Here is a 19,617-nt window from a genome sequence, read left to right on the forward strand (position 1 = left end):
TCCACGGCCTGTGGGAAGACAGCCAGCAGGAACATGTAGGCCCTCCAGGGGGCCAGTAGGAGGCAGCACTCAGTCATTTCCCCCACACTCAAACTACCGGGCGGCTGCATCCTCTGAGTTCCGTGGGCTCTGTCCCCCAGGGGAGTCTGGTGGTCATCCCTCAGCTAGCTGGCCAGGCCCTGTTGTCCACTCTGGAGCCTGCTTTCTCAACTATCCATACTGGACTCTTAACAGTCCCAGCTTGCAATCCAGTGGACATCTGTCTTTGGCTTATGGTTCTGAAACTCTCTTCTCCTCCTACGGCCCCCACAGTGTGATCTTTAGACTCCTAACCCTTTGTTTGGACTTTGGATGGCCTCAGCTGTGTTCTCTTGATGCGTCTCTTGAATATCTCCTGCCACCCCTCAACCCAGTTTGCTCCTCCCCTGCCCTCTTCCACCTTCCCTTCACTTGGTTGACCAGCTTTCCTCACCCCAGCCCTGGTCCTCTTCTCTACACCCAGCCCCTTGGGCCGGAACTGGATATTAGCACCAGCCATCAGCCAGAGCACACCCTAGAGTCCTTCTGGAGAGCAGCCCCAGGTGGAATGGCTGAGTCCTAGCATCCGGCATGGCTGTGGCTGGATGGCCCTGGCTGTGAGCCCTGAGCTGGGGCCAGGAGGGGTAGAGGTCACCTTCATCCTTCCAACAGTGACATCTTGTTGCAGGAATGGTTTAAGGCTCCCAAATCCACATCCTTTCTTTTCTGCACAAACAGTCCAGGCAGCTGCACCTCTGAGCTCTGACTGCCTCCAGCCAGTGGTCAGTTGCCAGAGAATAATGCACCCTGAGGTCATGGCCACTGACACAGCTGGCTTCATCTTTCCCTGTTTGGCCTTGGTTGTTCTGAGCTCCCTGGTGCTCTCCCGCCCACCACTGTAATCCTCTCGCACACAGCCAAGCAGGGGCCACCAGCTGGGCTCTTCTCGCTGAGACTTGACCTTGACAGCATCTTGATTCTCCTCTCTTACTGTTGCCACGCTGCCCTGAGACTTCGGTAGTGCCTCTACTCCCAGCCCCACCCGCCTGGACACCCAGCCTCGATTTTCTGACTGTGGCTTGGTTTCCGTCTCTAATAGTGCAGAAGGGTGGTGGAGAGAGGAGGAAAGTTCCAGCGCAGCTTCCTTCTTTGTGGTAGAATCAGTCCAATGGAGAAATTCCGAGTCCAATTGTATAAAGTTCTTAAAACTTACCTCAAGGATGGTGTGAACTGATGTTGAGCTGCCCCATCTCGTAGCACCAGTGACTCTGCCCCAGAAACCACACCTGGGACTCAGCTTGCCCCAAGCAGTGTAAGTCCATCTGAAGACTCGATTTCTAATTAATCACCAGAATGTCATGATGAAAAGCATTTCTGTAGATTTCCCGCAGAGCATCTCATTAAGGAAAGTATTGGTTTGATTCAGAAAGTACTGTGCTGTTCCAGCTTCATTTTGGATCTATAGTTTTAGAAAATATCCAACTTTGCTTCTGGTTCAAACTGTTCCATTAAAGAATTAAAGGAAGAAACTTTAGTAGATGGTACAAGGGGGAAGATGACTGGGTCCCATTCTGTGCTTACCAAACTGGTTCCTTCTATGTTTTGTGTCCAGTTTGGCATATTTTGAAATGGCATCGTTTTTATGGAGGGCCTGGGTACAGAAGCTACAAGAACTTTCTTTAGAATTCTCATTACTGGTTTTTTGTCAGACCAAGACTCGGGTGGTCACTTCTGGGGGGACATGGGACAGCCCTGAGTGCAGGGGCAGAACAGGCACAAAAACCCGAGTAGGGCAGGAGGTCATGAGGAGTTGGGGTGGGGTGAGTTTGGTTCACACCCATGCACAGGGCCCGTGAAGACAGGACAAAATACAGGTCAGAGCAGATGGGCAAACAAGATTAGACATAGTACCGGAGCAGAACCAGCGTGAAACCCACCAGTCAAATCGGAGTCCAGAAGGATGTCAGCAGTGAGATCACAGTCAGGCACTTCTGGCTCAGAGAGGGCTTTGTGTGCCTTGCTGGAGCTGAGGCTTGATGGCTAACAGCTGGGGAATGCAGACGTGGTCAGAGCAGTGAACCCCGGGCAGGCAGCACGGAGAGAGCAGAGGCATGGAAGCCAAGGCCTGAGTTGGGTTCAGGGCACTGTACACACACACAGGGAGTGTTGCCTAGCTTATGTAGATAGTTACTACACTCCAAGATAAAGCAAAGGGCAGACGGGGAAGACATGGACTTAGAGCCCACACTGGGACCCCAGTAGGGAGCAGAAGTGGGAAGGAGAAGTGCAGAGCAGGCAGAAGCCATTGCTGGCAGGGCCCCTGGTGGAGGAGGGCAGCCTGGCCAGGAGAGGCCAACTGGAACATGCCTGGCCTGCTCTGCTAGCACTGAAGAATGGGGACTAAGTGGAGGGCCAGTGAGAGATTCTCATGTGTCGGGGTTAGCCAAGGGCTCCCTGGATTTCCCATTTGTTTTTCCATCACCACCCTCTTAGTCCTCTCCTGAAACCCTATATCCTCCCAAACCTGCTGAATCTACCCTAACAAGCTCAGCAAGCTCATTCTCACCCATCAGCTCTTAGGAGGACAACAACACACAGCAGGTAATTGCACGAGGTTCTACACCCAGAACCACTGGGTTCAGTTCCAGACTCAGCCATGTTCTTGCCAAGTGACTTCGGACAAGCTTTTTCCATACACGTGCACGTGTGCTCATGGATACGGTGAGGCTGACTCTGTGCTCACATGGCACCGTGATGAGTGATGCTGTGCTCATCTCCAAGGGTGGTTGGAAGCCATCAAGGGAAGGACTCACGGAGGGGCTGGCACCTGGGGAGAGCTGGCCCACGTTGGTGTTACTGTCGCAGAGTACCCACTGTGTGTGCCTGGGGGCCACTCAGGTGAATAATGCACTGACTCCACTGAGGAAGGATTTATTAATGTTGTTGTTATTATTTTTGTGTGTGGAAAGGATGCCTTTTCACTGCTCCCACTGTAGAAAAACTGCATTTCCTCTGCTTCTCAGGTTCAATTTTGTGAAACAAGGCCAGTGCACCTGAGCTAGATTATCACCTCCTAAACCATAGGCCAGGGAGACGGATTCTGGCGGCCCCTCAAGAGAACAGTGAGTTCTCTTGGTGGAGCATGGGCCCTTCCCTGGCCTGGTTAGCTGAGAGAAGCAGGATGGTGTGGGGCCCAGTTAATACTGACATTGAAATATGACTCCTTGAAATTACACGCAGGGTATCTGAGAACTTATTACTGATTTCCATTTAATAATTCAAAATCAACGCCAAACCAAAATTAAAGAAGGCAAAAGCTAGCTCCAGAACCTTCTTCATGCTTCCTAGTCAACCACGATACAACCCTATGGCAGCTCAGCCCTCACTGCCCAGCTTATTAGGAACAGCTGGAGGGACCTATAACTGTTTCAGAAAACACATTATTCCCAGGGAAGCACCCAGAGCTCTTCAGGTGCAGCTGGACTGGTGGCATTCCCTCTGCTTCACTGATCCTTCCTTGAGTCAGGGTGTACAACTTCCTGCGCAAAGGTGCCCTACCAGGCAGGTACAGAGTAAAACTCCTCATGTGCTTGTGTGTTCAGTTCAGGCTTCTCAGGAAATAGATAACCCTCTCAAATCTTTGTTGTGCGTCTCACAGTGCACAGGGACACATTTGCAAATGAAGTCCCAGCATCAGCTTCGGGACCTGATAATTCCACACACTGTAGGATATACAGCAGCATCCCTGGCCTCTGTACCCACTAGGTGCCTAACACTCCTCCAGTTGTGACAACAACAAAAAAATGTCTCTAGACATTGCAAAATCATGCCAAGTTGAGAGCCACTGGTCTAAGTTAAACTAAAGTAACAATTCTGTGGTACCCACAGATCAAAAAAAGATTAGGCTCCTGCCCCTAATCATGGGCCGGCATGCTCTGACCAGTCCGCGTTGTCACAGGCATGCTCTGTAAGATACCTTACCTCATACATTTTAAAGCGAGATGTTCACTAAGTATGCAGCTAGACCTAGCACCACACCAGACACAGAGTAGCAGCTGGGAGAAGCTAAGATATGGCCCCTGTTCCCCAGAAACTCACGGTCATTCTAGGGAGACCAAAGGGTAACACTTGAAGTAGTAGCGGCCTCTACAGAGCAGTAGCTAAAGTTATGTCACTCATCCAGCCAAGGCCTACTGGGAACTGTCATGTGAGGAACAGCATGGCAGGGAGTGAAGGACACAGACAGATTTGAATCTAGTCAAGGAGAGAAGGAGAAAAACAAAGTCCTTGTGTGGGGATATGGAGGCAGATGAAGCACTGGAGGCATTAGGGCTGAGGATGGTGTGGGGTGGGCAGGGCAACCACAGCCAGCCCGAGATAGTACATCAGGCCATGGCTGAGCCGGATATTGAGGCACTAGAAGTCTAGGTAGCAGACAGCAAGCACAAAGCATGGAGGCTGAAAGGCTTGGCCTCTATGTAAGGAACTGTGTGCAGGAACAGAAGGAACACTTCAAAGATCTTCATGGCCAACTCATGCCCTAGGTCTCCTGAGATGATTTGGCTGGACTGAGGGAGTCAGGGTTGGCTTGGAAAACAAAGGTGGAGTGGCAGAGGCGAGGCCTTTATTAGAGCTCATGGCCTCACATGGCAAAAAACCCCACCAGCCTAGCCCTGTTGTGCAGGCTCCAGTCGGCCAACTCAAGAGGCAGGGCTGCCAGGATCCTCAGTACAGAATACCAGTACGCATGACCTGCCTCTCAGGGACTGTCACAAAGAAGCTGTGATTCAGGGCCTCCCCCGCCCAAGTGAGTCACACACCTGCAGCCCTCCCTCCACTGAAGCTTCTGCCTGGAGCCAGCACCCGTGCCCCTCAAGAGCTCAGCAGGTCCACTCCCTGGCACTCCAACCTCTGTCCCCCCTCCCCAGGAAGCCCCAGCCTGGCCCTGGCTTCCACCCTAGGGCATCTTTACAGCTGGAGCTCCTGGCGGGAGGGGTGCTCTCCCCCATCCTGCCTTCTCATGCAGATTGGAGAGCTTGTTTGATACCTGGGAACCTTTCTGAGGGGCTGGCATGTACTAATTTAACCTGCCATTAAATCATGGATGTGGTTCAGTTGCTCTTCCTTCCCATCATCCCGCCTCCCCAGCCAGGCTTCAATAGCAACTGTGGCAAAGGACTTCCCAGAGAGCAGCACGACACCATCACATCTCACGGCCACCATCCGTGCATGACTTGCACCTGACAGCAGTGATAGAGAGAGAAGCTTTTCCCGCCCCCCACAGAAGGAAGGTGGGAAGATGCTGCCCTCCTACCTGGCAGTGGCCTTCATTCTCTCATTCAGTTACGGCGCCCCATCATCCCATCCTCCCACACCATAGAGGGCACACAGGATATACTCAGGAAGCCTGGGGAGTGACTGGCAGCCACACACACAGGGTCCTGTGGCAGGATGACAGCAGGCCTCAGAGTACTAAGGCAGGAGAATGGGGATCGATTTGGAGCCAGCAGGAAGGGCAGCTGTGTCAGAGAGGAGCTGAGGGCCAGACACATTCCCAAGACCCTACAGTGTGTGTGTGTTAGGAAGGGACGCCCTCCTGATGTGTGTCAGTGCAGCCACACTCTGTCCAGTGGTCCAGGCAGTTCTCAGGAGGGCTGTGCCTGCCTCTTGTTGACAAGTTCAGCTCACCTCATGCTCTCGCCCATGAGCTCTGGGAGCAGGAAGCAGGTCAGATGGCTATGAAGCACGATTTCCCTCCCATTGGTCCCCTAGAGGTGGGCAGGGCAGGATATGGCCATCTACTGTCTCAGTCCCACAGGCAGGGCCATTGTTTATGGCCCTGAAAGTTGCATCTTGTACAAGGAACCAGGGGATGCTGAAATTCAGCTTGCCCAACTCACCGAGCCATATTTTTCTCTTTGGAGCAAATTTTTCTAATTCACAGCAAAGTGCCAGTGGTCACCCATCCAGAGCCAGCAAGTGGCCGAGCCTGGTCTTAAACCCAAGTCGACTGATGTTCCATGACCATTCTTTAGGTTCTCGGGCCCCGTGTTAGATACAGAGGCTCCCCAAGAAGAGAGGGCCCAGCCACCAACCCTTTGTCAGCCTCTCGCTTGGGAGGACCCAGGCACATGGCCATGCCAGGGGCTCTATGCAGCCCCCCCTTCACTCATACCCATCCCCATGGTGGGAAAAGTCCATGGGGCCCAGAAAGTGTGCCCTGGTGGAAACTACCTCTCTCTTCCCCACTTCTAGACCTCATCCCGGTGCTCAGGAGCTTGGGAAGCCCTATGCGGACAGCATGAGCCTCCATCCAGAGCCTGCACAGTGTTCCTGAGGCTGGTGTGCCCCACACCACCACCACCACCACTCTACCACACCAGCCTCTGCCACTTCCTTGCCAAGGGATGGGGGGGCGGGAGAGGGGGGTCATGGTCCTGGGAGAGGGATGGACAGAGCTTCAATATGGAGGCCCGGGGCCTTTCCTGGTACAGCATAGAGCCTGGGTAGAAAGGGAGGGGGGCCAGGGACCTCCATTTGTACTCTTGCCTCAGGGCCCACAAGTGATGAAGGCAGGCCTGCCACTGTTATTCAGAGACTGGAAAGCTTCTCTGTTTCCTTGATAGTGGCCAGCTCCGATGCTGGAAGATGATGGGCTGAATAAAATGGCTGAGGGAGAGATGAGTAATTCACGTAATTTGAAAGGAAGCCTTGCTCTTGGGTCAAAGGTCTTTCTCCATGAAATATCCTCTACCCTGTATGGCTTAAGCCCTGTCTTTGCCAAGCCCCCCCGCTGGGCTCTGGGAGCCAGCTGGGCAAGGCCTATGGGCTGGCATTGCCTCTGAACTGGCCAGACTGCCCCTGTCCTCCTGCTGTCCCCACCCCATTAACCCTCAGCTGTCTCCTTCCCACTCACATGCCCTCCTGCCCACAATCTCGCCCTACTTGATGAGCCCTGGCATTTCAGAGCTCACCCCAGAATGGGCCTTCCCTGTAATCTAGTGACTGAGTGACCATAGGCTGCTGCCTTGTATGGCCAGGTGGATGGGCAGTATCTGAAGGGAGGATGAGGTGTCACCAACCAGTGCTCAGGAGCGGGGGTTGTGCTTGCCCAGAGGGGGCCAGTTTCAAGCAACAGTACTCACCTCTTCTTCCTCTGCTCTCCTCCTCCCTTCTTTTCCCTCTTCCCTGCCTGTAGCCTGCTTCGACTCCCTCACCTGTCCCTTCCCAGCCACGTAGGCCTGACATGCATTTCTGACCTGTTGGCTCCTGCAAGAACACACCAGGATCCAGCAGGGTCCTAAGCCTTCCTCCTTGTAAAACCAGGTGGGAGTGGGGGTGGGATGCAAGCCTGTTACAGCCAAGAGCAGGGTCAGAAAACTAGACAGCTGCAGGGCTGTGAAGCATGCTGAGCAGCCCTGAGCCTGGAGAGGCCAGTCAGTGAAGAGGAGAATTTAGAACTCCCAACAATGCCCTTCCCAGGTCCTGCCCGTGCTTTCCCGGAGCTTTGGCTGCTGCTGCCCATCCAGCCCCTACACTCTAGCCACATCTGCTCTCCACTCCTGAAGCTTACACACCCCATTCTCGTCTCACTCTCTCCAGGCTTCGCACGTGCTCTCTCTGGCATGCACTTCCCTCCTTACCTGGCAAACGCCTACTCATCCTTAGAGATACCACTCAGGAAGCCTTCTCCAAATGCCACCCCCCCCAGGGGCCTCCCATAGTTTCTAGGGTTTGCCTATAGTAGCATTTATAACACATTATTAAAATTATTTACTTATCTATCCCCCTACTACCAATAACTTTGAGGGCAATAACTGTCTTATGATACTTGGCATATAGTAAGTATTTAATAAATATTGGATGGATGGGTGGATGGACGGACAGACAGATGGATGGATTAATAAGCTGACAGTAGAACAGGAGGGGTGAGTGGGGAACTCCGTGCCAGCAAGCAGCAGAGGTAGGTATGCCCAGAACTACTGGGAAGAGGAGAAAGATGGTATTGATGGGGGGGATCCCAGGTAGCCCTACCCCTCTTACTGCTTTAGGAAAACATTTGTCACAGAGGTCCTGAAGTGCCATCTGCCTCCCCAGGCCCAATTCCGGTGGTGACTGTCTTCTCTCTTTTATCCTAGTATTTCTGCCTGTTGCTGGTGATCTTCCTTGTTGAGCTGGTGGCAGGGGTCCTGGCCCACGTGTACTACCAGAGGGTGAGTGGAGGTTCTTCCTTCTTGTTCCCCATCAGTGCCCCAGGAGGCAACGACATGAGGGAGGGGTGCAGAGTGATGGGGAAGCTGAGGCAGCAACACACAGGGCGGTCCTGTCTTCCAGGACCTAATGTTCCCTGGCACGTCTGGGACCTGCTTCTTGTCCCAGTTCCAGTAATTCTCTCCTTCATCTGCTGGGAGCCAGGAAGGGTGGCCCTCTCCCCTTCCAAAGAGAGGTAGAATCTGGCTGTGAGACATCCAAGGGGAAAGACTTAGACCAGGGCTACATGCCAGACTATGAAGACAGCACCAGGCCTTGCCTGCTTGCACCGGACAAGGATGAAGGTACCATTCAGGTCCCCTCCCACCAAGTGCCCTGTGAATCAGGGGTTCGCTGTCATGACCAGGCTGATATTCAGCTGGGTGGGGTCGGCTGGTTGGTTCAAGCCAGGGTCCATAGGACCAATAGGTACCACCAGGATAATGATTGTAAATATTTTGAATATCATCTCAGAATCAAAATGTAAATCAACAGATATTTAAAAGCGCCCCTGTGCCTAGGAGCTGCCTCCCCCGCTTGTCTCTCAGCTCTGCCCACCACACCTCTGCCCCTATGTTAGGGCCCCGGCTTTTGCAACACCATCTCCATGAACTCTGTCTTACATGGGTGCGGTCTCCATCCGTTTGGGAAACTACCACATTGCACCATTCAAATTACCTGGTGTTCTAGAGTTAGCTGGCATGGTTCAGGTGCAGGCCTGGGGACCAGGGGGTTTGGGGGCCTCTGCAGATGCCACCTTCCCTCTCCCCTTTCCAGCTGAGCGATGAACTGAAGCAGCACTTGACCCAGACTTTGTCTGAGAACTATGGGCAGCCCGGAGCCTCGGAGATCACCACCTCAGTGGACCGGCTACAGCAGGATGTAAGCCCCTCTCCATGGGCTTGAAGGCTGTGCAGACATGGGTTGAAATCCTGACTCTGTCCCTTCCTGTGTGTGTAGTTCTGGGCAAGTTACTTCCCTTCTTTCGACTTCAGTTGCTCATAGGGTGTGTGAGCATTAAATATGTGTAGAAGCCCATGTATAGAAGCCCTACCCACCATGAAAAGTGCTTACTGAATCCCGTTCTTTCCTTCCTCCTCCTCTGTCCTGGCCTTCACCATTGGCTCCTCCAACTGTTTCCTCCATACCTCACCCTGCTGTCTTCCCCTCTGGGTGCCCCGTGGACAGAAAGGGGGGCTGTCCCAGGAGAACTTCATCTCCTGGCTCCTTCCATTGTTGGCGGACAGTAGGGCAGGCTAACAACTGCAGCCCTGAGTGAAGTAATAGGCAGCGATATTTCAGTTAAGTCCCAGTGGTCCCTAACTTTTATGGCACCAGGGACCAGTGCTCTGATGAGATTCTAATGCTTGATGATCTGAGGTGGAGCCGAGGCAGTGATGCTAGTGTTGGGGAGCGGCTGCAAATACAGATGAAGCTTCATTTGCTTGCCCACCACTCATGGGCTGGGCGGTGTGGGGGACTGAATTAAGCCACTGCAAGAACTTCCCAGTTGTGCACCGTCGGGCAGAACACAGGGACAGCAGGGTGGTCTCTTCTTTCCAGAAGAGACTCCGCAGACACCTCCAGTGCAGCCCTCGGTCTTGCCAGAGGGAAGGAAGGGGCAAATGGACCTCAGACCTGGGCAGTCTCAAACAGTAGCCACCAGCCACATGTAGCTGTTTAAATTTAATATAAAATTCAGTTCCTCGGTCACATTAGCCTCATTTCAGGTTCCCCATAGCCGCATGCAGCCAGTGGCCACCCAGTTGGACAGCATGAAAGACGGCATTTCTGTCACTAAAGTTCTGTTGGACAGCTTGACTCCAGGATCCTGGTGGTTCTGTGTCTGCAAATTTGAGGCAGTACCACCTGCCCACTCTGGTACCCCTTCTTCCTGCCAACCCACCCCCACCCTGTGGTCTCTGCTCCATCCTGTGTCTACAGACCAGGCCCAAAGCCTTGGTCTTTTTGTGGGAACACCAGACAAGGAGAGAGAGTAGAGGGTGAACTCTAGGGACACCTTAGTTCAGCTGTGGAGGCACCTGTCCCATCTCCTAGAGACTGGCTCAGCTCCCGGTCAGCTCCATATAAGGGATCTCTTGTCCTCAGAAATAGTGGCCAAAGTCACCCGTGCACACACAGCTGCACCCACACCCATTTGCTTAGCTCCCGCACACCCAGCTGGTTGGCTCTGCCAAAGCTCAGTCCACACTTTTTGGGCCTCCCATCTGAGTAACTTCCCAAATCCCTGCCCTCGGCGCTAGGCTCGGGGGGACCTCAGAGTGGAGAACAAGGATTGGGGAGGCCAACTAAAGGGGCCAAGGAGGACCTGGGTTGCCCACGTGCAGAAGATGGCAGGGGCAGGCCAGGAATGGAGAACAGCACGAGGAAGGACACATCTGGAAGTGAGTACTGTGCACTGCCGGAGGCCTCTGTGGGCACCACAGTACGTGAACATGGGCCCTCTCATTTGCCAAGAGCAGTTAGAACTCAAAAACCATGAAAGGACCATGGGCCCAGGCCTGGATCTTAGGTATGAGGAAACTGAGCCCCGAGAAGGCAGTGGCTTCAAGCCAGGGCCTGCATCTGGGTCCCGGCCTCACCCCACGTATGTGAATGACACCCATGTGCCAGAATCCATTCAGTTATGGTAACAGTAGATAGTAGGCATCTCTTACTGACTGCTGAACTTGTGCAGGACTCTCTCTAAGTGCGTTCCGTGAACAGCCTCTTCCACTCCTCACAACGTGATTAAAATACCTGTCCAGGTGACACACACACAGATACACAGACACACAATCTCACACGATTCCTAGCACATCCCCTGCTGTGTCTGGCTCTGTGTGCTGTTTTGTTCTGCCTGACCTCAGGGTGCCTTCTCTTTCTTGCCCGTGAGTGGAGCCATTAGCCCCTTCCTTCTCTGTGCCACACACACGCTCCCATTGTCTCTCCTGCTAGACAATAGGAAATGACAGGCTTCAGAAGGGCAGGAGCCATATGACTCACGTTCAGCGCAATGCCTAGCTTCATTCGCGTCACATAGTAGGTGCCTAATGAACACTTATTAACTGGACTAACTGTACCTCCCACCCCACCTGTGCCCCACACATCAGAGATGGCCTCAAAACAACCATGTTCTGTGGCATATGTAGGGACTCTGAGTTGCAGTCCCCCAGCTCAGAAAGACAAGAAATAACCAATTTCCTGATTTTGAATCACCTTAGACCTGGGCTGGCACTTCGCTGCCCTGGGGAGGTGCAGATGGTCACTGCGGTGCTGCCAGCTCAGTGGCCTCTGGGATACCTTCCTTGTCCCTGCAGGTCTGGGGGCTCTGAAGCTTCAAGGCCTGAGCAGAGGCCTGGGAACCTCTGGCAAGGCTGGCTCCCTGTCCCTGGATCTTGCTTCCCTAGACGGTTTTGTGGTTTTGGCCCTGCCCTGAGCTCTGCCACCCAGTGAGTCCCACACCCTCAGGGACCCACCTGCATCTATCGTCAGCGCATTTCCTCACAGACCCTCTCTGCCCCCAGGGCACCAACATCATCTCCTTAAAGTTCTTGGATGGTTGTTTAAGGTAGAAAACGGGTGACCTGCAGGCAAATTCTGCCTGAAATGAAGGCCCCAAAGAGACCAGAGAAGAATCCTAAGGAGATGAATCCGAAGGAGAACAAGAGGTTGGCTTACTGTTTGAGTAACGCATCCTGCGCCCTGTAACCGAGGGGATGGAGGAGCCCTGTGCAGGCTCCTCACCCCCAGTCTCCGACTCTCTCCTCAGTTCAAGTGCTGTGGAAGCAACAGCTCCGCAGACTGGCAGCACAGCGCCTACATCCTGTCTCGGGAGGCCGAGGGCCGCCGAGTGCCTGACAGCTGCTGCAAAACAGTGGTGGCACGCTGTGGCTTAAGGGCCCACCCCTCCAACATCTACAAAGTGGAGGTGAGCACCCTAGCTCCAGCTGGGGCATACAGAGGGCCCGGCTGGCCATCCAAGGGACCCCAAAAGGCAGGCTCAGGCAGACAGGCGGGGGGAAGTGGAGTCCACTTATTCATTGGCCAGGAGACAACAGTGCAGGAACTTCATAGGTCCCCACAAAACCCTGGGGACAAGCAGCTGCTACTGGGAGATTCTGAGACATCGCGGCATGCTCCCCAGGTCACCCGAGAAGCCTGTGGGCAATTGAAAGGCTATACCCGGCCCTTTAAGTCTCTGGCCTTCCCTCAGCCAGTTGGATGCAGCACCACAGCCAGCCCTTCTCTCCCCACCCTCACCCACATCTGGGTCGGGGTGCATGTGACCTGCTGTTGCCTTACAGGGAGGCTGCATCACCAAGCTGGAGCAGTTCCTGGCCAACCACCTGCTGCTCATGGGGGCAGTGGGCATCGGGGTGGCCTGCCTGCAGGTGAGTTGAGTAGGGGATTAGGAGATAGAGGGGTCTATCTAGAAGAGCTCTGAGCCCCTCTCCCATTGGCCGGGATTTCAAATCACTGACCCTTCGCACACCTGCGCCTTGCCCCGCCCTCTCCTTCTTTCCCCGTCTCTCCCCTTCCCTTTGCAGCTAAGGGTGAGTCACATGGTCACTCTCTTCCCTAGAAACATGAAGGAAAATGCCTGGGGCCTGGGAACCAGCTTGAACTTGTAAGAAACAGAGACCTGGGAGGAGTATGAGTGTGGGCTCAGGTATGTGCATGCACCCTCTGTGTGTGCACATGCAAGTGTGTGTGCAGCCTGCTGTGGTATGTGTGGGGCCATGGGTGTGTCTGCATGTATCCTGGTGGGGGGTATATGCATATATATGTGTTTCGGTGTGCTCGTGCATGAGCGTTTGTGTGCACATGACATGTACTCATTCCTCTGTGTGTGTGTGTGTGCATGCCTGTGGATATGTGCTCCCCGTGTACACCCAGCTTTCTGCTCTGAGCAGGAGTCGTGCCTTTTGCTCTGGTTCACCACTCTCCTAGTCGCCACCCAAGAAGTCAGTGTTACTCTCATGGGTCACTCTAGTCAAAGGTCAAGAGGAGAGGAGTCAGGAGGGCATCACCAGGGACAGATACAGCGAGCGAGTGCCCTGCATGCCCACCTCACCCGGCATTCCTGCTACGGCCCAGCAGGTTCTAGCAGGAGTTCAGTATTGTCCCGCCCCTCTTGCTCCAGGGACTATAAGCACTGTCTAGAGAAGGGGCAAGAGCAATGGCTGCGGCATCAGAGGACTTAGGTCCAATCTTGCTTTTGCTCCTGTGTGACCTTGAGCATTTACTTCTCTGCCTCTCAACTTCATCTGCAAAATGTGGATCATCTCCCCAACCTTGCAAGGGCTAGATAAGAATAAGGTAATGTCTGCGACATACCAGCAGTGCCTGGCCCGTGTGAAGGCCTCCATAAGTGGAAACTCTGCAGACTTCAGAGTAGCTTCAGATACTTTCTCTCATTGGATCTCAACTACCTGGAACCCGGCCCAGGTGAATAACAGTGTCCTCCCACTTTACAGAAAGTTGAGACCCAGAGAGGTGACTTACCGAGGGTCTCATCCTGAACTGGCACCCAGGTCTCCTGGCCCTGGGTCCTTTGCTTTCCCAAACTCCCTACCCAACACAGAGTTCCATGGAAAGAGAAGCAGGAGTGGTGGTGGTGGCTGGCCTGGGGAGCCTCAGTGTGGGGTTCCTTCCGGGTCACCGTGCTGCTGGCCCACATCACTGCCAGAGGATCCAGCTGCAGCCTTGCCCACCGGGCCTTGCCCTCTGGAGGCAGACCAGACAATGTAGGGCTTATTATTTTATCTCTGAGACATAGTTCCTCATTTGTAAAATGGAGCTAATTTTACCTAGTTTGGTGACTAGTGAGGATTAGCAATATACATGTAAATTACATGGCCCATTGCCGAGCAGAGAACAGGTGTTCAGTAAATGGTCCTCATCATTATTTTTATCATTTCTGCCAAGCGTATTGTATCAAAAGGCCCTAGTCGTTTCCAGGCGGTGCCAGCTTTACCTTCACTTCACTCCCACTCATGAGCAGGCTCAGGGAGCCCCAGGTGGCATTAGCATGGCCCCTCTTGCACTTCCCGGGGCAGGCCTTTTGCCCCACCTTCTGAACCCCAAAAGAGTTGCCAGTGGGGTCTGGTGAAGGGGCTGCTCTGTGTTCCAGCTCCTGGCTCAGCTGAGGTTTCTGGAAACCTATCTACTTTAGGTGTGGGTTGGGGGAGCCTGCTCTGCATGGACCATACCCTCTATCCATTTCTTCCTGACCTCTCTGGCCTGGAGCACCTGTAGAAGCTGAAGGCAAAGGCAGTGAGTGAGATTACCAGCACCCTGAGCCTAAGGCCGGGGTGGAACAAGCACACCTGCCGGCATAACAGCCAGGGGCCGAGGCGTCAGGCACTGTCCGGCAGTGCCTGCAAGGCCCACGCTCCTCCCCACTCACACCCCCACCATGAAAAGACTTGGTCCAGCTCACTGTGGAATTGCTCCTAGCATCCCTCAAAAGGAGCTTTTCCCAGCCACCACCACGGACCCCAACCCCTGGCCGGGTTTCTCCTCTTCATTCCGCTGAGGCCAGGCCTACAGCAGCCAAGCCTCAGATTACAGCTCCCTCTGCTGGCCAGTGCTGTAACAGCTGCCCAAGTCGGAGTCAGCCACCAGCCTTGAGGAAGGGCTCACGCCAGGCCTGTCCCCAGGCTCTCAGTCATCCTCTGGCTGGAGCAGGCACAGGCACCTTCCCCACACACACCCAGCCTGGCACTTCAAAGATCTCCCCAAGACTCAAGGTACATAAGGCCAAGATAGTGTCATGATGTTTCCCTGGTCCCCAGGAACCGGAGGAAATCTTGCTTGAAGTCAGAGGTTTTCCTATTAATAGAAGGGGATTTGAGGCTCTGACAGGGATCTAACTATGCCCAAGGTCACACAGCCCCAAACAGAAGTTGTCCTACTCCCACTCCCACCCTGACATTCCCACAGTGCAGGATAGAAACGTGTCGCAGAGCCCAGAAAACTCACGAGACAGTGAGGTTGGGATTTGCAAGGCATTCAAAGGGAAACTGAAGATCATTTTGGAATGGCTTCCTGGAACTCTTTGGCCCTTCCTCGGTGCTCTTGATGACAGCCAGGTGATGCCTCAAAGACCTCAAAAGAAGCTGAAAGCATGCCAGCCTCCCTGTTAAAAATGCCCCATGTGTGCCATCCAGGCAGGCTGTCAGAAGGGGACACCATGTCCCTCGTCGGCTGGGCCCAGACAGCCTGTCTTGCTCCCGTAGTCAACTTGCGTGTTTTCTCTGCTCATCCTGATGCTGGCCGCTCGAGTCTGTGCTGATTTCTCCACGTCCTCTGTCAGGAAGGAGACACTGCTGCCAGGGATCTGATAGTTAGCGTTCTCTACCCTTCCACACTGCATGTGTCAGGATGGTGTGTGTGTGCACGTGTTTGTGTACATGTACACACACATTGATGAACTCATCCTTTACTCTGCGCTGCATGCATCAGGACAGTGTGTGTGTGCGCGCGTGTGTGTGTGTGTGCGCGCACGTGCACGTGTGCGTGCGTGTGCATGCATGCATTGATGAGATTCTGGCCTGCACACCTCCACCCTCACTGTGCCTTCTTTGGGAGGCACCCTGGGAACACAAAACTCATACGTGCTGGTGAGCTCAGCTCTCCCAGTCCTCCCCTAGCATGAGATGTATACCGTAGGAGATGTAGCCACGAGTCTGTGCCGGCCCTCCTGCTCCCTCCTGGCCTCCCCTTCAGTAAGGATCAGAAAGATCCTGATAACCCCACAGGACAAGTCATCAAACCATGACGGGAGTTGGAGGGCGGGGGACAGAGAAGAGGGCATGCTGCATGACACTTGGGTGGAATGGCTGTGACAGCCACCTGCTTAGAGCCAGTGGGGGAAAAGATAACCTCTTAAGCTGCCTTTCAGCTTGTGGCTCTGGGTCCCTGAGATGGATTAGCACTGCTCTTAGCACCAAGTCTGAAAGCTAAGAGCTGTGTTCACAGGCTCTACCATCCTCCCACATGGGGATGGAGAGGAGGGAGGAAGGGGAAGAAGAAGGGCGCATCCTAGGCTACCTCCTTAAGCTAGCCTCGCAGAGAAACTGGGTGCCTACCAGCCCGTAGACATCTTCATAGCCTGTCCTCCTCCTATATGTCAGCAGCAGCTATTAGAAAGTTTGGGGAGATAGGGCGTTATTCCTATGTTTGAGGAAATGTACCTTTGCCCATGTCCACAGGATGATCACGGGGTTACCCTAGCAGTGGCCCTCTCTGCAGAGGGTGGGGAGTTGGGGTCTGATGACATCATTATCAGGAGCATGATTGCAGTCATGGGCCTCCTTGGCTGACACAGCCTCATCTTGTCTTAGATGAATCTTCGGTGGAGAGGGAGGGAGAAGAAAAGGGAGGAAGAAGGAGGCAAATGAAGAACAAGGCAAACGAATAAAGGTTCTTTGCATTTTAGAGACAGGAAAGTGAGACAAGGAAGAAGTGACTTCCCAGCACTGCTCTGGGCAGGATGCTCTAGCCCCTTCTTGTTCAGCTAGAGGACATGACAGAGGGGTTATTGGGCAGGCTTCTAGGGCCTAGTTTGGTGCCACATTTCAAGCTGCTTTATAGGATGAGCTGGTGATAGCTCTGGGTCCTCCTCCCACAGCCTCAGTTTCTCCAGTGGCTTCTGTATATCAGCCAGAGCAGCAGGATGCAGACTGACTCTCTCCTAGAGAGAGCTGCTCAGGCAGCAATCGGGCCATCTCTGGAGAAGCTCTAGACCACATCCCAGCAGCATGGACTGGGAGCTTGTTAGCAGTGCAGAATGTTGGCTACCACCTAGGCCTACAGAGTTGTAATCTGCCTTATAATGAGGTCCCTGGGTGATTTGTCCATTAAAGTATGAGAGATACTGCTCTTGGATAGTAGTTCTCAAAGCGTGTTCCCCACTCCACCCCCTGCATCACCGGGAGCTTGTTAAAATTGCAGAATCTGACACCATTACCCAGACCTCCAGAGTGGGAATCTGCCCTTTATCAAGATCCCCACGTGTGCGCTCAACGTGAGAAGCAGCGCCGTGGGGCACTGCCCACCTGCAGCCCAGTGCGGTCCTGATCCCTCTTCCCCTCTGTTCTCTCCACCTGGCAGACCTGCGGAATGGTTCTCACCTGCTGCTTGCACCGGAGGCTCCAGCTGCATTTCCACTAATGACCAACTGTGTCCCCCTCCAGCTGTCCCTCACAAGGACAGGTGCCCAAATCCCATCTGCCAGAACTGCGGAGTCAGCATCAGCTCACCTGGAAACTCCCAGAAATTCCCTATCCCCTGTGCTCAGTCCCTTCGGACCCAAGTGCCCAAGACCATGGCTCCTGAGGTTCCACCTGGCCTGGGACCCTCAGCCCCTCCTTCCACTCCTGAGTGCTCACTGCCCGAATCCCTGGGCGGGGGACTGACTCTGCTAGGGGACAACAGCCAAAGCCCCTCACCAGACATCAGGGTCCCCTGGACCACAGGAGATGAGAGTTGGGCTCTCTGCTCCCTCCCAGCTCCCAAACCAAGAGCGAAGGGCTACAAACCTTGGCCCCTCTTGGACACCTGCATTCAGCGTGACCCCCACTGGTGCTGAGCAGCCCTCCTCTTGGCTCTGCATCGGGCTTTGGGCGGTTTGCGCTCCCCTCCAGGAACTGCACTCATGTGGGGCAGTTAGGGTTGTCTCTGCCCCCAGAAGACCCGGCCCTTCGATCTGCTCACAGCACCCCAATGCCTTCTCACCAGGAAAGGAGTGTGCTGACCTTCTGGGTCCTTCCTACAGGGCATGGGCTTGGAGAGAACTGAGCTGAGGCAGCCGGGAGCTGAGGCTGAGCAGTGGTAGGCCTGGAGCTGCTGGGGCAGGGAGCAAGGTGGGGGGCAGTGAGTACCCCAGCACATGCTGCATCAGGAACCTGCGCCCACCTCGAGACCTTCCCCGGGAGAGGCGCCCTTGGGAGACACGGCCCCAAGGCCCAGCCTCAAGCAATCTGCCCCTCAGGGTTCTCCTGTTCATGGCCTGGTTCTCAGGAACACCAGAGCTTTAAAACCAACTTCAGCTCTTAATGCGGGTGGGTGTAAAACTTCCTGATTAGACCAAATCACAGACCCTGCAAAGTTGGAGCCACTGAGAAGGTGAAGCTCCAAGCAGAGGGGCACACTGCCCCGAAACTCACTCGTCCTGGGCCCATACTCCCTGACCACGAGGCCACCAGCATGCAGCCTCCAGGGACCTCACTCTGCTTCCAAGAATAAATAAGCACCTTCCCTCCCTTCCCTCCCGAATCACTGAATTAGATGGGGGATTTTCAGGAGGACTTTCCCAAATACTAAGGGAGAACAGAAAGCAAATCCTAGGAAATACTGAGTATAGATGCTGGCAATATTCCAAAGAACAGGTGTCAATTCCTAAGACAGCCCTGGGGACCCTCCCTCTCAAATGACTGTGACAAGTGGGAAGCTCTAACGGAAGAACCCCACACCGCCTTCCACACCTCCTGGGTCCTGTGCTTCCCATCCTGGGGACCCTCTTACATCCCACCCATGAGAGATGGCCCCTTTTATGCAAGAAAGGTCGCCCCTTGCCTCCTCACTCGTTTCAGTCCCCAGTCTGATGAGTTCAGCTCTGGCTGACCTGGGTCAGTCCTGGGTGAAGGGTATTCTCTCTCCCATACACAGGTCGCTGCAGTCCCCTACACAGCCCTCAGCTGTGCAGAAACTGCACACCTTCAGAACAGGCATTGCCCCGTGCTCAATGGGAAGCCTCCCAGGGCAGATTGCCTCCCTGCCTTGGGGATTCTTCAGGGACTGTGGCAGAGAACTGAGAGGCTAGCCCTGGCTGGCTTAGCTCCTCTACCTAGAGGGCCTTGGGGTGGCCAGTGTGAATTCATTAAATGGGGCGCCCGCTTTCTCAGTAATCCCAGACTACAAGGACAAAAGAAACAGTGGTGTGATCATCTTTGCTGCCTTCCAACTTCCCAGGATTTGTGCAGATAAATCAAAAATGACTCTGACTCTCGAGCTCTCTGCAGGGCTAGATGTCAGCCCGACAAGTCTCACAGAGTGAGGGCTGAGAAAGAGAGAGCTGTGCTCTTCCTGCCCGGGGCCCGAGAGGTGGCGGCAGTGAGCAGGGAGGTGCTGTGGCCCAGAACATGTCTGCCCCTAGGGGAACCCCTTCATTCTTTACTGAGATCAGCAGGGCCTGTGGAGATGGGGACAGGGGTGAGAGGCTGGCATCACTTACACAGCTCTGTCACTAGGGGAGGTACAGGAGAACCCGACTCATCTGCCCCCAGTCCCCTGTGTCGACTTAGCCAGCCTGGCGGAGGGCAGGACAAGCTCTGATTCCTG

At 54.2% G+C, this 19,617-nt stretch overlaps 1 protein-coding gene across 4 annotated transcripts in view; it reads left to right on the plus strand.

Moving 5' to 3' along the window:
• TSPAN11 (tetraspanin 11) overlaps positions 1-18,539 on the plus strand; it is an 80,896-nt gene extending 62,357 nt beyond the window's left edge. Inside the window, exons 4-9 of one of the 4 annotated variants that reach the window (XM_039869128.1) lie at positions 8,157-8,231; positions 9,046-9,150; positions 12,041-12,199; positions 12,576-12,662; positions 12,854-12,898; positions 13,185-13,490. In XM_039869128.1, the coding sequence (XP_039725062.1) occupies positions 8,157-8,231; positions 9,046-9,150; positions 12,041-12,199; positions 12,576-12,662; positions 12,854-12,898; positions 13,185-13,475 (762 nt within the window). In that variant the 3' untranslated portion in view covers positions 13,476-13,490. Of the gene's footprint in view, positions 1-8,156; positions 8,232-9,045; positions 9,151-12,040; positions 12,200-12,575; positions 12,663-12,853; positions 12,941-13,184; positions 13,491-13,544; positions 15,644-17,388 lie in introns of those variants that run through there. The other 3 variants (XM_039869130.1, XM_039869129.1, XM_039869131.1) reach the window with 3 other exon arrangements.
• The last annotated feature ends 1,078 nt before the right edge of the window (positions 18,540-19,617 follow it).

Source organism: Pteropus medius, unplaced genomic scaffold, assembly GCF_902729225.1.
Source record: "Pteropus medius unplaced genomic scaffold, Ma_sr-lr_union100, whole genome shotgun sequence".
Taxonomy (NCBI): Eukaryota; Metazoa; Chordata; class Mammalia; order Chiroptera; family Pteropodidae; genus Pteropus; species Pteropus medius.